This window comes from Berghia stephanieae, chromosome 5 (assembly GCF_034508935.2).
Source record: "Berghia stephanieae isolate SIO BIC M18660-M18661 chromosome 5, UCSD_Bste_1.3, whole genome shotgun sequence".
Lineage (NCBI taxonomy): Eukaryota > Metazoa > Mollusca > Gastropoda > Nudibranchia > Aeolidiidae > Berghia > Berghia stephanieae.
Window position 1 is genome coordinate 7,109,750 of NC_088364.1, and position 17,062 is coordinate 7,126,811.

Sequence of the window (17,062 nt, forward strand, 5' to 3'; positions counted from 1 at the left end):
AAATGTCTTCAATCAATCCACAACAGAATTCTGCATAAAATGTTTGTGGGTTTGTTGTTTTTTTGTTTTTTTTTTTGTTTTTTTTTTTTGGTTGTTTTTTTTTTTTTCTTCTTTTTGGATTGTTTCTCATTTGTTTGTGTTTGTTGGGTTTTTTTTATCTCTTTGTATTTTGATAATTCATATTTTGTTGTCTTGTTTTTGTTTGTTGTTGTTGTTTTGTTTTTGTTTTTTGGTTTTTGTTTTTTTGTGTTTTTTTGTTTTGTTCTAATTTGTTACTATTTATTTATTTTCTTTGGCCAGAAAACATTCTTTAACCGACCTATCAAGATGACCCTGCCTCCACCAACTCCTCTCTTCAACCGACATTTGAAGTTTTCGAGCCCCCCCCCCCCCCTCTCTCAAAAAAGTTTTTTTTATCAACAGACAGTATAGATACCGTACTGGTCGTAAACCAGTTTAGCGGTCAAGGAAAAGAAAGAAGAAGAAGAAGAAATAAAAAGAATAAAAAGAAAAAGAAATAAGTATAGATAGCGGCAAACCACGATCTGTGACCAGTGATAAAAGCGTCCCGACTACGCCCTCTAAACAAATTGATGTGTAAATCACTTAATCGGGTCGTGAACCCCTGAGTCGTGGGGCAGTCAGTGAATTAGCCTTGCCATTATTATCATTATTGTTTGCCAACTGTATTGTTACTATAAATACACGCCAATGGGAGAGTTTTACGCGGTATATTTTTGACGTCATTTTGAAAACTACGTAGTAGTGAGGGGGGGGGGGGGGGGGGGGGGGGGGGGGGGGGGTACTGGACCGTAGATTTAAGAAATCGGAACGGGGTCTGATTGTTGTGGGTAAAGAAATAAACGTGACACATGGCTCAAAACGGTATTATTTTGTCGGAATGGACTTGATACTTTTTAAAAAATTGTATTGTTTGTTTGTTTTTGTTTTGTTTTTTGTTGTTGTTGTTTTTGTTTTTTTTTTGTTGTTGTTTTTTTTTTTGTTTTTTTTTTTGTCGTTTTTTGTTTGCTTTTTTTTTTTTTTGGGGGGGGGGGGTCTGTTTTGTTTTTTTTGTTTGTTTTTATTTTTGTTGATTTTTTTTTTCACTCAGCCGACGATTTAGTACTTGCCTATAAAATAAATAAAAAATAAATGCTTCTCATAAGGAGAATGACATCCTTTCGTTTCTTAAACTTCATAGACTTCAAATTTCCTTATCTTAAACACTTTGACTTCAAAACAACGTGTACTTATTTGCAGGTCTGATAACCCAAATTGTTATGGGCTCATTGTTGTAATAATGGAAATAGCCTACTCTCAAACCAACTCAAAACATTGGTCATTACAACAAAGTTAAACCAACCCTTTAATTGCGTTCCTTCATCAGACCTGCGACTATGTGCACCTTGCTTCAAACTCGAGACATAATACGCGGTGGGTTACAAATGGAACAGGCGATGAGAGCAGGCATGCCTAGTACTACGAAAATTTCGTAGAAATACAAATTTTGGGCTCCATCTACAGAACTACATTCACTTCTTTGACTCAATAAATCTTGTTGAGAAGGAAAGTTTAATTCAGTTAGAACCTATATTCAGGACTTTGAACGATTTAGGGTCATGGTGAGAGCAAATTGTATATTTCTACAGCTATTTAAAGTTAATTTTTTTCTATTTTTCCCTTGGAAACTACGATTTTTGAAATTTCAAGTAGTCAGACTTGGGAGAGGTGACAGTCATTTCGTTGTTGTTTGAAGGGTTGGGGTTCACCGATGGAATCCACGAGTTCGTCTGCTTTTCGCTTGACTGAAAAAGGCTGCGTGATCCGCTGTGTCAATATAAAGCACCGTGAAAAGTTCCACCCTTTACGACCCAATACACACGTAAGAAGAAACAGGAAGACGATAGAATGAATATGAATGACACGTAAATTTATTATTAGACATCATATCTACCCTTTCGTGACTGACGTCTGTGGGGCTCATTTTAAGGTGTGTTTTTTTTAACAAAGGCAAGCAATATTGGGCGTGGTCAGTGATTGGGTAGATGAAAATGACTGCAGAACTCTGGCCCTCGTACTTTGCCATTGGGTAAGGTACTTTTAAGTATAAAAAACTACCTCATCAACTCAGTTGTGGATGGGTACTTGCCTATTTCAGCACAGCCTAACTGCTGGATCATCGAACCATTAAAAAATACAAACTTGAGTGTTTACATAGCGCAATATCCACTAAATGTGCTCAAAGTGCTCCACAAGGATTAAGCTTTATTATTATTATTATTATTATTATTATTATTATTATTATTATTATTATTATTATTATTATTATTATTATTATTATTATTACTATTATTATTATTATTATTATCATTATTATTGTATTAAGCAAAGCAATGTTGAGATATTTTGAAATGCGCTGCAGACTGCCAATAACCAGGAAAGTATTTTAATTCTTTTTAATACGAATCAACAGCTATACCTACTCAATCTGACTGCTTTGGTTTATATAATGTAAATGAAGAATACATTTTATCTAAACAGAAAATATCAGGCTCTAATGGCAATACGTAGAATTCTCTTCTTCATGAGATTAATAAGGTTTGCCATGTCAAGCTTGGTCCGCAGAGGTAAAACTTAATAGCAATTCTTATGTCACTATTACGCATTTCAAATATCACCATCATTAGCGTCATGTAGTCGTTATCAACATTAACATCATCATCATCACCATCAGCATCATCATCATCATCATCATCATCATCATCATCATATCATCATCATCATCGTATCATCACCATCATCATATCATCATCATCATCATCATCATCATCATATCATCATCATCATCATCATCTCATATCATCATCATCATCATCATAATATCATCATCATCATCATCATCATCATATCATCATCATCATCATCATCATCATCATCATCATCATCATCATCATCATCAATATGATTAACAACCTCAACAACAATAACAATAAAAACAAAAACAACAACAATAACAATAACAACAACGACAACAAAAACAAAAGCAACAACAACAGTAACACCACCACCAACAACAAGAACACTAACAATAACAAAAAGCATCAACGTGGGCATTACGCTTATAATGAATCATTACAACCATCACCAACCATCCCCATCGCCATTATCTTTGTTACACCAAAACCAGCCGGATATCAAATAACATTCATTTGTCACTGTTTGTCTCATTTACTCCTCCAATCAAACACGATGGCTGAAGGCTATGTTGTTGAGATGATTCACACGTACTAATGACTGCACTGACAATCATAGGTGTACCCCTATCAGTACAAAATAAATAAATATGGTATTTATGAATCAACAACTAGATACCTACCTATCAGCTAATGTTGAATTTATGTATACAAAGGTACGATTTTCGAGATCAGACTTGCCAACTCCTACGAAAAATTCGAAGAATTACGAACTTTTGGCTCAAAGTTCAGAACTTCATGGACATTAAAACTTATCATTAAAACTTATTGTCCTCTTTGTCTAGTTACGTCCAATCAAACAAGATCGTTGTGTGTTGGTGCGATGATTCACACTGCACTGACAATGATGGGTGAATCCCACATCAGTACAAAATAAATATGGTATTCACGAACCATCAATTGCCTACCCATCTGCCAATGTTGAATTTATGTATACAAAGGTACCATATACGAAGCCAGACCTGCCCACTCCTACGGAAAATTAGAAGAATTACGAAATTTTGGCTCAGAGTTCAGAACTTCTTGGTCACTACAGTCATTAAAACTTATTGTCATTGGAATTTTAGCCTGTATTCACACACACACACGCACACACACATATTCTTCCCAACCAACACACACACATAAACACGCACAAAGACACACACACATACACAAACACACACACATATTCTTCACATACAATACATATACACACTCACCAAAGTTAAAATGCAATATTTTCATTTTTCTTGACGGTATTTATGGAGAGTTTTATGTAACAATAAATGCCATTAGATAAGCGAACACTCCATAAACTACTTGAGATAAAGAGTAGAGACTCCAGAGTCACTCTGTTGTCTCTTGGAGTCCTTCAAGTATCAATAATATGTTATCAATACGCTACTTGACGCTGACAAAACGCCTTATTTTTCTTTTGGCCAACAAACTCGTGGCTCAGCGGCACGGTCTGTGCGTCGTACCCGTAAAGTACCGAGTTCGAATACCCGCTCGTTGTGTGGCCTGGAGCAAGTCACCGAGCTCAGTTTGCGGCGCTGCACTGCGGATGACGCCTGGGTTATTCCAGTCTTCCTTTGGAATAGACCCTAAAGAAAAATTGGACCTATGGGATGAATAAAGGGAATCTTATTTTATTATTTATATTTTATATATTTTAACCAAAAAACAAACAAAAAAAAAAAACACCAAAACAAACGAATATTACAGCTTCAATACAGAAGAACTTCAAATCAAAAGAAGCGAATTTTGAATCTATTTTTTGGTATTGATTTTTTATCACTAATTTTTACAGTCTCCAACCAGTGACTTTAAAGAACTTAATATCCCTTTCTACAACAGTGTTAGTGACGGGTTTGGGATTCATCCTAAAGCGACGTGTACATGTTTGCAGGTCTGACATCCGAACATCCTTATGGGCCAAGTTTACTGTTGTTGTAATGGACAACATTTTGCGTCATATTTTTTTAAAGATTTCCATTACAACATAGAGCCCGTAAGGAATTGCGTTATCAGACCCGCAAATAAGTGCACGTCGGCCTAAAGCCTTAATAGATCCACATTTGTAAAAAAAAAAAAAACGCTTTCCCCTGACCAACATTTAAAAAAAAAGAGTTTTGTTAAAGTATAAAGTCATCTTGACACGACTTACCTGAGCGAGATCATATCCTCCACCCCGATATCATCATCCTCTACTCCATTCATGGAAGACGCCATCTTGAATGGTTTCCTGGAAATGTAAGATAGAAACTGATCAATGAATACTTGATTTGTTGTCAAGCGAGTTATAAAATCATGAGCAATAATGTTCCCACGCCACGCCTAAGCCCACCCAGTCAAGCCTTCTTTGTTTTTGTTTTGTTTGGTTTTGTGTGTGTGTGTGTGTGTGTGTGTGTGTGTGTGTGTGTGTGTGTTGTATTTCTTTTGGTTGTGTGCTTGTAGTTGTTGTTTTGTTAAATGTTTTTTTTTTTTTTTTTTTTTTTTTTTTTTTTTTTTTTTTTTTTTTTTTTGGGGGGGGGGGGGGGGGGGGGGGGGGGGGGGGAAGGGGGGTTTGGGTTTTTATTTTGTTTTTTGTTTTGTTTTGTTTTGTTTGTTTTTTTGTTGTTTATTTGGGGGGGGGGGGGGGGGGCGGGGGAGTGTTTTAGTATTTGTCTTTTTCCTTTTTTTCTCGTGTATATTTTTCTGAGATGTGTTTGTTTTAACTGCATGCTTATCTCATTTCGATATCTGTATGTTATTTATGCTGTGCGCTAAGTTAAAATATTCACAACTTCCGCCAGCCGGATATAACGTACCAACACGCAAAATTATGTGTAACCAGAAACCTTAAAAGTTTTATTGATACAATTTTATGAGAACTATTCATAAAACGTCTGGCTAAATAAAAAAAACAATAACAAAGAGCTGAATGACGTCAATTTCGTTCCTTCTATTTGAATCTGTGCACTAAAAAATGCAAATAAGTGCATTTAATCCGTGTGTGCATTTGCGCCCAAATTTAGAAGTATCAAAATGGCATACAAAATTCTATATGACCTTAGCAGCATTCCACTGATGAGTCATTTCATTCCGTTTATTCATCACGTTAGCTAGGAAAATAAACAGAACTTTATCATATATTACACTTTTAGTGAAATTCATATCTCAATGGGAGCGATCTATATTCATGTTTTCATCCAACCTGGTCATCGATCACATGATTTGTTGCTGTACAACGATTGATATTTCTCAATGTATCTAAACACGCTGCTTTGTTTATGAAAGTTGTAAACATATCCATGAGTCACGCTGAGCAAAAAGACCAATTGTAACGTTGGATATTTCTCAAACTGCGAACACTTTTCACTATGTGGGTCATTTTGAGCACACTTTACAATGTGACCAATGGCATCGAGCACATAGAAATTTAATATAGATTATGTCCATTGATTATCAGATTGTATAAATTGACAGTATGTAACAGATCAAACTCCCAAACCGACGTGTACAAATATGCAGGTCTGACATCCGAACTCAATTATGGGCCTCGTTTAACATTGTTTTCATGGACAAAATTTAGCGTTATTATTTTAGATTTTCATTATTTCAAGAATGAGCCCATAGCAAATTGGGTTATCTTACCTGCAAATAAGTGCACGTCGCCCCCACGCAATAATAAGAGAAAAAAATTACACAATTTTGTATAAATACATTTCTAAGTTTCTAGAAATTCCTTCACATTAATGCCTCAAAAAGACGGCCCTTCAAATAAAATAAAAACAAATTTTTTTTTAAATAATTTCCTCTGCTGACGTCTGCGACAGATTGACTTCACTGTAATATTTTGTAAGAGGATACTTTCTTTCATAAAAAACCCATTTAAAATTGAATGCAAGTCTTCTAATCTTTATTATCAATTTAAACAGTATATACAGACCTCACCCCGGGATTAAGTTGTCTTATAGGATAATATAAATGTCGCTGCTTGAAGATAGATCAAAGAAATAAATAACAATAGTCAAAAGGAGTGGAAGATTCAATTTCATTAACGAAGACAGAAAATGTCTATAGATAGTATGCGCTTGGCTAAGAAATTCATAACATTGCCATCCGGAAGTATAACGGACCAACACACAAAACTGTGTGTATCCATGAATGTTTATAGTCGGGTTAATACAGTTCAGTGAGCAGTACTCATAAACGCGGATGGCAAAAAAAAACAATACCAAAGACCTGAGTGACGTCATCTTCGAACTATCTATATAACAATAGAAGGAACGAAACTGACGTCACTCAGCTCAAAAATTAAAATTAGATTTTAAAATGTCGAAATTTTTAGTCCTTTCTAATTCCATTAAATAAGTTCACTCCTAGATTCACATAATATTAGCAGCTCGGATAATCGAACGCAATAATGAGCTTTTAGCTTGTGCTTTTATATAGAGCAATATCCACTTAAAAGTACTCCAAGCGCTTTGCAAAAGGCCCCTGACCAACAGCAACACGTAACATGGAGAACGAGACATTGACGCCTGTTAGGCGATATTACAAAAATAATAAATTTTCCGACAGAGACAACGCTGTGGGTGGTCACTGGTATTCATTTTACACCTGAGTACGGTGAGAGAATGTGAGTAAAGAGCCTTTTCCATGGTCTCATCTAGGCGCCGATCGAGGCTCAAACCCCGGACCTTCCCATCTGAAAACGAGTGGCATACCATTAGCACGTCTGACCGGTAATCAGAAGGTCTGAGGTTAAACCCCCTGTCGAGGTTGACTGATATTTTGGGGATGTTATTTTTTTTTTTTTCCGTCATTTTTTTTTTTTTTTTTTTGATTTCCAAAATATCAATGAGCCCATAAGGAATTAGGTTATCAGACCTGCAAACAAGTGCACGTCGATTTATGTGTATTATACGACTTAATCGTATAATCTGAACTTAATAACGCACGCTACACATTACCATCGATTACAATGCCTCTGATGGCATGATCACCAAAGGCATGAATGAACCATCAATTACATTTAATCTGACAACGGTTATTGAAAAGATCTTATACAGACCTAATTAGTCAGATGGTGAAAAGGTTTGAACTGAGATATTGCCAAGTTTAGTTAATAGAAGTTCAATTTTTATCCAAAATGAGTTCTTGTCATAAATGTTTAAATCAACCCTTTTTGTACATCTTCGGGAAATATCAAAGCTCACTTTCACTTCTAAATATTTTTTACAGCTAGTCAAGTTGAAAAAGTATAAAATTTGAGAAAAGTTGCTGGACAGATTTCCCATACATCAGACCATAACTTCATGAAAAACCACCCGATCTACTTCAAATAAAGATTAAAATGCTCTGGTGAGTAAATTCTTTCAGAAAAGGGGGGGAAATGCAAATCCAAAATGTTCACCTTCCGACTGATTATGTCATGCACTGACACCTATAATGAAGATGGATCATTGCAACCACCTTAGACCGAAATGTCGATTAAACTTTACTGTTGAATGTGATGTCTAAATAATTGTGCGGCTATGTGGTCTTGTTGTATGACACTTGCTTTCGGATTGGAAAGTCCTGGGTTTGAGCCTCGCTCGGCGCATAGTTGAGTCCTTGGAAAAGGCTCTCTACTCACATTCTCTCACCGTACTTAGGTGTAAAATATTACCTGGCTGTTAACAGCGTTGTCTCTGTCCGGAAAGTTTTATTATCGCCTAACCGGCGTCATGTCCCGTCCTGCACGTTAAGTGTTGCTGTTGGTCAAGGACCCCATTGTAAAGCGCTTTGAGCACGTTTAGTGGATATTGCGCTATATTAAAGCTCAACAATGCCTCGGATCACATGATCACCAAAGGCATGAATGAACCATCAATTACATTTATTAAGCTGACAACATCTATTGACAAGATCTATAATGAAGACGGATTATTGTAACCGCCTTGGACTGAAATGGCGCTTAGAGTTTACTGCTGTACGTTCTCTGTCTAAATACAGTTTAAGGGAGCAACAGGGTACCGCCGTGTTGTGATCTTTCCTTCGTACCCAAAACGTACCAAGTTCACTTCTCCGCCGCAAGTCACCTTGCACTAGCTCAGCTTGCAGCGCTGCGCCGCTTCACTGCCGTACTCTGGAAAAACCCATATTAAAAATTTGGCCAGAAAACTCGTCCTTCAAATATAGATCGATTTAAATGACCCTCATCTTAGCAAAAACTCACAAACCTGGGACTTCGCGAAGTCCCTGGTTTGAGAGTTTTTGCTAAGATGAGGGTCATTTAAATCGATCGATATTTGAAAGACGAGTTTTCTGGCCAAAGTTTTTAATATGGGTTTTTCCAGAGTACGACAGTGTAGTCAATAACTTGTGTCACAATGCACTTGGGTTGCGGTCAATACGTCGTTGTATATCACGGAATACAAAGAATCTTGTCCTTCATAAACTTGTAAAATCTTTGTATTGATAATACCATTTGAATGAGTGAGATGCATGTTATGATATGCACTTGTCGCCCACTAAAAACTATTACTTATCAGAGTAGATAACGGTGTGGGTTGTGGCATGTCAATACCAGAAAATAATTGAGACGTTTCTCCTGGACAAATGGTATTATGTCGTGGTAATTTAGATGCTTGACAATTGAATTCTGGTTTTTTAAAATGCAAGATTTCAATTAAATTTGGATTCCTGACAATTAATTGACTTCTGGTAAAAAAAATCTGAGATTTCGATTAAATTTAAATGCTTGACAATTGACTTCTGGTTTTAAAAATATCTGAGATTTCGATTAAATTTAGATGCTTTATTGAAGAAAATAAATACAATTTCTTTAAAAGTGAAAAACATAAAATTTCATGATTCTGATCATTTTGACTTTAAACCCGATTTTTTTTTTTTTCATCTTCATTCTGACCTATTAGATTGACACGGTGGGTCCCATTTAACTCTTTACGCTAAGTTCATCAATTCAGTTACAAGTCACGGAAATAGTCATCCTTCAGAGCCTTTAGGCCCATGGAGCCGGAGGTTATCCCGGTATCTATAGCGTGAAACGGACAATAGCAATTGTTTGTTACCTTTTGCAATGAACGCTAGTCTATCGCAAAATACTCTCCGTCAGATCTAACAGACCCAGCCACAAATCACTGCTGGGTTAACAGGGGAGGTCAGAAAAAAAGCTCAACTGCACCCGGGATCGATCTCCATCCCTTCGCGTGTGTAGCGAGTACTCTACTAACTCAGCCCTCGGGACCCCCAATATATTATAAATTAGAATTTCATAATCTGATCATTTTGACCGAGTTCGATTACCCACCTCGTTGAGCAAGTCACCTCGCCCTAGCTCACTGCGGCGCTGCACTGCAGCTGGGTTATTCCAGTCTTCCCTTGGAATAGACCCGAAAGACAAATTTCCCCTTGGGGATGAATAAAGGGAATTTTTTTTTTTATTTAATACCAGTCTGACACAGCCGGTCACAATAAACCCTTCACGCGAAGTTCATCAATTCAGTTACAAGTTACGGAAGAGTGAATTATAAGTTTATCTTGACATTCGTCACTATGAGACGTGATAAAACTATTAGCTAGATCTATCGAGATCAGACGTGCCTTGTACAACGAAAATTCGTAGAATTACGAATATTTGACTCTAGCTACAGAGCTGCATTCGCCTCTTTGACTCGATAAATCTTTTTCAAAAGTAAAATGTATTTCCTTAGATCATATACTCAGGACTTTGGTCCATTCGTGGATCATAGTGATGGCAAATTATTGAAAGTGTAAAGCTATTTATAATGATTTTTCATTTTTCCCCATGGAAACTACGAATTTTGAACATTTTGAGTTGGCAGCTCTGACCTAGATCCTTTCTTAACATTCTAAGAGTTAGATAATTTCTCAAGAGAGATATAATTTCGAGGAAATTTCATATCTATTCATCAACTTAACATGATAAAACATAATTTATATTATAGTTATAGGCTCTCTACTGAGCCGTACAGCACAAGGTACCGGATCTATCCCGATATTTTTGAAGCAATAACAGAACAGCAGCAATTGCTTTCTAAATTTAGAAAAGATTCCCAAATCTCTTGCATGCAAAGCACTTTTCGTTAGATCTGATTCAGCGAACGAATCAGACCCTGTTGAAGAGACGTATTCGGGGGGGGGGGGGGGGAAATCGAGGTTATATATAGCGCAATATCCACTAAAGTTCTTATAGCTCTTTACAAGTGTCCCTGACCATCAACCCTTAACATGTTGGACAACGCTGTTAACGGCCAGGTACTCATTTCACACCCGAATACGATGAGAGAATGTGAGTAAAGAGCCTTTTCCAATGACTCAAGCGCCGAGCGATGCTCGAACTCAGGACCTTCCGATCCGTAAGCAATGGTCATACCACAAGACCACATAGCCGCACTAATGAATAAATAAATTAATTAATTAATTAATTAAACTTTGACCGCGTCTTGGATCCTTTTTTTTTTCTGAGGCAAATGCCCCACCAATAGAGCTATCAAGCTCACAGTGATCAGAATACCATTGTTTTAATATTTCTCAGATGAAAAAAAACCCGAATATTTTGTTTTTCTACAGGAGTCAACAGGCCACAAATAGTACCGATATTGTATTTTAAAAATCATGTCATGATCAAATCCAGAAGGTGATTATGATCAAATTATTTTTTCTTGTGTGTGTGTGTGTGTGTGTGTGTGTGCGATTATGATTAGATAATTTTGTTACACACACACAAAAAAAAACTTCAGCATTTTCATATAGTTCAGGATCTACTAAATGTGCTCAGAGACTTTTACAAGGGGTCCTAAGCCAACAGCAACACCTAACACGAAGAACGAGACATGTTGCCTACAAGGCGCAATTAGTTACAATTTTTTTCGACGGAGACAATGCTGTTACCAGGAAGGTATTCATTTCACACATGAGTGCGGTGAGAGGTTGTGAATAGGGAATGAGATTAGCGGAAGAGTAACGTCCCTTGATTGGACGTCACCGGCGGAGAAGTTATTTGTAAACAAACCAACTACAAGCCAAGCGCTCCAAATACAAAATTTATTATTCATATTTCAGTACAAAATGCATATCATAATCAACGTTATGCATTTTTGTACAGAAATATGAATAATAAATTTTGTATTTGGAGCACTTGGCTTGTAGTTGGTTTGTTTACAAAAAACTTCTCCCCCAGTGACGTCCAATCAAGGGACGCTACTCTCCCGCTAATCTCATCCCCTTATAAAAAAAACATGGTTTTCGGAGACTTTCTTCGAAGGACTCAACGTTGCGCCACCCAGAACGGCACTCGAACCTGGTCCGAAGGCAAAAGCCATACAACAAGACCACAAATCTGCACTAGTCGTAGGACGGTCGCGTGACCCAGAAAATTCCTGTTTCCAAAAACCAGTGATGAAATCAAGTCTTTTCCCCCAATACTTTCTATTTTTAAGGAGTAAAAATGAAACCTCTTTTTATCATAATATTCTTTTTAAAAAAGAGCCAAAATAAATACATTCTTCCAATTTGATCTAGACGCAACCAATCAGCCTCCCAAGACAAGACGGCTCACCGCTACATCCTATAGATGCTATGCGGTTATGTAAAATATTCACAACATCCGTCAGTCGGATATAACGTACCAACACACAAAACTATGTGTAACATCAAATGTTTATAATCTGATTGTTATAATTTAGTGAGAACTAATCACCAAATGGCTCTCTAAAAAATAACAAAGAGTTGAGTGACGTAAGTTCCTTCTATAAACTCTTAATAAAACGTAAACATTTATATAGGGTAAGTTTCACTAAACGTGATCAAAGCGCTTTACACACTACACTCTATAGCATCATCATGTCTCCATCCGTGTAAATGCATGTCATATTCAAATACAAACATCTGATTTCCATAAAGACAATGGTTGGTATAAATTACATTATACATTATTGTACCAACTATGCATACAATGAAAAGGTAGCCATGCATAATGATCGCACGTACATTGCTATTGTTTTATATTACATGTAGATCTAAATATGTAACAACTAACAAGAAACTCGGTAGACCTAAAGCTAAAAGACAGTTCCCCCCCCCCCCCTCTCTCTCTCTCTCTCTCTCTATATATATATATATATATATATATATATATATATATATATATATATATTTATCTCTCTATCGATCGATCTATCTATTTATCTATTTATCTATCTCTTTATCTATCTATCTATCAATCTATCTATCTATCAATCTATCTATCTACCGGGCGCTGCAGTGCCACAAAGTGAGCAATAGAGGCAAAGTTTAATGTTCAAAGGGAAAAAAACGAGATCACGACAACAGAGCTCTAACTTGGGTCCCAGAGGTTGAAGTACAGTGTTAATCCTACCACTTAAGCCATCTCCCCTCACCATCACTCCAAACAAATAATATTGTGACGAGTTAGATTAGACTCAAAACCCCAACTCATCAAACCAGAAATTAGAGTTCTCACACACATGTTGGGCATGGCTCATGAATGGCATGTACAGTTTTGAATCTTTTTCGTTGAAAGTTTCCATATTAGAATGTTCCCCTATATTTTAAATGTTGTGACAAAATCACACGAAAGTGAAAACTAGGGAGAAGGCACTGGTTTTGTTTGTTTGTCATGTTTGTTTTTAAGGATTTCACGGTACTTGAACACATTTAGGTCAGATCAGCGCCAATAAAAAGGAAGAAAATGGGGTTGTCAAAAAAATCTAGAATGACACTTAAAGCATCCAAGAAAAGTAAGACAAAAGAGAATTGGTTTAACTACGGAACAGATGTAGATGCCAAGAGCACACCCTCTGTCAGTTAGTTTGAGATCACCTAAAATTCTCATCCAGACACCAGCACAGGATCCCAATAAGAGGAATACACTCAAATGCTCAAAACAACAAATATAACAGTATACAACAGAGAGATGATTTACAAGGAAAAAAATATCATATTCCAAAACTATGACCATACACTTGACTATTTCCCTCAGGCCAGGACTAGGACAAAACTAAGTAATCCTATTCCAAGACAAAGACAGAAAGCAACTCAGAAAACAGATAGATGGGGATAGCAGACAGCGTGACCTCCGGCCCACAATGAGAGGTGAAAGACCCACCCAAGGCAATAGTTTAACTCTCTCCTTACCAGCTATTTTTAGAACTTCCCCCCAAAATTCACTCCAAACCAACACAAGAATAGACTTTTCTTACTCAGACAAAAAAGTAACATATGAGCTCTACGGCAAAGTTTTTAGTATCTATAGCTGCAATCAAAGCATTTCTTTAAATCTTGTGGTGTACAAGAGAAATCAGAATGAGAAAATTGTCTGTCGCATCGAATGTGACAATTTTTCCTATGGGTGGTAAGGAGAGGGTTAAGATAGAAATATGAAAAGGTAGTATATTAGAAACAGTGCCAGACAACTTAGAGAGAAAAATATATAGGAAAAAAAATAATCTCAAAATATCGGTAATCACTAGGTCTGAAGTTCAATCTCCATTCGAGGCAGGCTGATCGTTTGATGTTGATTGATTTTTCCTCGTATTTTCCTTTCTGCATTATATATACAGTTTCATACACACCTTTTCAGACAAAATCAAATCAAAACTCTTATGAATATGTGATCCACCGCTTTAGAACGGTAGCATCGGGAAGACTGGAATAACCCAGGCCTCAGTCGCAGTGCAGCGCCACAAAGTGAGCTAGATGACTTGCTAAAGGCCACACAGCGCAGCGGCGGGTGATCAAACTCGGTACCTTTTGAGTACGAAGCAAATACCGTACTGCTGAGCCACCCTGTCCCATAAGACTAGATGTTGAAAAATTGAATTCACAACCAAAAATACGAAACGAGTTAAATTAATACTCTTTACTGATGACAACCAATGTGGTCTCTTAAACTGAAAATATAAACTAAAGACTTAGTATTTCTTATAATTTTAGCTATATATATATATAGGCCTATATAAATTTACTTTTTGACATCTACTTCAACCCGACATAATATCCGATTGAGGCGGTAGATAACATATGTGCGGCTCTGTGGTCTAGTGGTATGACACCCGCCTTCGGTCCGGGAGGTTCAGGGTTCGAATCCTGCTCTGAGAAGCGCATACTAGAGTCCTTGGAGAAAAGGTTCTTTACTTACATTCTCTCACCGTGCTCATGTGTAAAATGAGTACCTGGCAGTTAGCAGCAGTGTCTCTGTCAGGGGAAAAAATGTAATATCGCGTAACAGGCGTCATATCTCGTCCTTCGTGTTGCTGTGAAGTGTTACTGTTACTGCTGGATAGGGATCCATTGTAAAGCGCTTTGGGCACGTTTAGTGCATAGTACGCTATATAAATACTCGTGTTTTTTTAAAAAATATAATTCATCATAATCTTGTGTGAAATCTAAACACTGGAAAACTGACAACAATACACGATAAGCGATCGGAATGAATCATAAAAGCGCCCGTCTGGCTGTGTAACATATTGTTATAAATAATGTATTCCCCTCATCTTTTCATTTGGTCACATATGGAACAAACGTATCAAATAACAATGTTGCTACTTATCATTATTACTGTTAACAGCTAATAAACACAACATGGGAACGTGTGTGGGGCACTTCATGCGTACCTTTATGAATGTGATTTTAAAAACAATAATAAGAATAGTCATAATAATAATGATAACACATTAATAATAATAATTAATAATGATAATAACAATAATAATAATAACAATAATAATAATAAAAATAATAATAATAATAATAATAATAATAATAATAATAATAATAATAATAATTAATAATTAATAATACTAATAATAATAATAATAATAATAATAATAATAATAATAATAATAATAATAATAATAATAATAATAACAATATCCAACAGATTGCTTGTCAGTATTAACTCTTTTGCTATCTGTATGTGACCATGCAGGTTTCGACAGCCATCTCCTCATTTAGGCGTTCATTCATTCCAACGTGTTCGGGCAAAAGAAAATGATGACCCCACCCAAACACAGATATGGATACATGTTTGTTTGCTTGTTTGTTGTTCGATCCGACCTGCTCCTTTTTCCCTTCTTTTTCTGGCAAAGAAATCTTCAATCAAGAACTACGATCTTGGGTATAATCAAGGTTTCTTGTGAATTAATAAAGAGCAATATCCACGTGTTGTACCCATCGCTTTACAAGGGGTTTGTAGACAACAGCAACACTGAATATGTAGGACATGCCTGTTAAGCGATATTACGGCCAGGTACTCATTTAAAAATGTATGCGGTTAGTAAATGTGAGTAAAGAGCCTTTTCTAATGATTCAATTATGCGTCGCTTGGAGCGGGACTCGAACTATGGACCTTCCGGTCCGAAGGCGAATGATATACCTCTAGACCACATCGCCGCAATCTCCAACTGAGATTCAAACCAAGGACCTCTACACCAAAAATCGGTGACGTTAGTCAATACACCTCTCTCTCTCTCTCTCTCTCTCTCTCTCTCTCTCTCTCTCTCTCTCTCTCTCTCTCTCTCTCTCTCTCTCTCTCTCTCTCCTCCCAATTCTAGAGAATAAATAAAATTGACGTCACTCAGGTCTTTGTTATTGTTCCATCAACTGGGTGATAAGTTCTCATTATATTTTATCAAACACACTAAAATATGTTTAATGTTACACATTGTGTCGTCAATACTGTGTATCGTTATGGTTGATCTGGCGGACAGAACTGATGAGCATTTTACACCAATAGAGTGAATGAAATTGACGTCACTCAGCTCTTTGATATTGTTTTCAGACCGCAATCTTTCCATTATTATGTGAACATTTAAGATTACACACATCTGGCGGGCAGAACTGATGAGTATTTTACTTAAAGCAAATCATCAAAAGAGAATATGAAATTTAGGTCACTCAGTTAAAGGTTACACACCGATACTTACATATATGCAGGTCTGACATCCGAACCCACTTATGGGCCTAGTTAACGTTGTAATGGACAGTATTTTGTGTCATTTTTTTTTTTTAAGATTCCCATTACAACAATCAGCCCATAAGGAATTGGGTCATCAGACCTGCAAACAAGTGCACGTCTTTAAACACAAATTGTGGGCAGGCAGAACTGGAAGCAAAAAAAAAAAAAAACAACTAATAAATAAATAAAAAAACATTTCACGAAACTTACTCCACCATTTTCAACATGACTAATAGAAGAGATTATAACACACACAATACAAACTCTTGGAATTCTGCCAACCATTCAATTTTAATGGGTTTCTTTTATTTCTGGTTTAAAGACCACATTCTCCATG

The 17,062-nt window shown here is 36.5% G+C and overlaps 1 protein-coding gene across 1 annotated transcript in view; it reads right to left on the reverse strand.

Moving 5' to 3' along the window:
* The window catches only part of LOC144972334 (unconventional myosin-XV-like), a gene marked incomplete in the record, with an annotated part of 202,492 nt that overhangs the window by 133,775 nt on the left and 51,655 nt on the right, over window positions 1–17,062 (reverse strand). Inside the window, 1 exon segment of the mRNA XM_078913430.1 lies at window positions 4,903–4,980. Within this exon segment, the coding sequence (XP_078769556.1) occupies window positions 4,903–4,967 (65 nt within the window).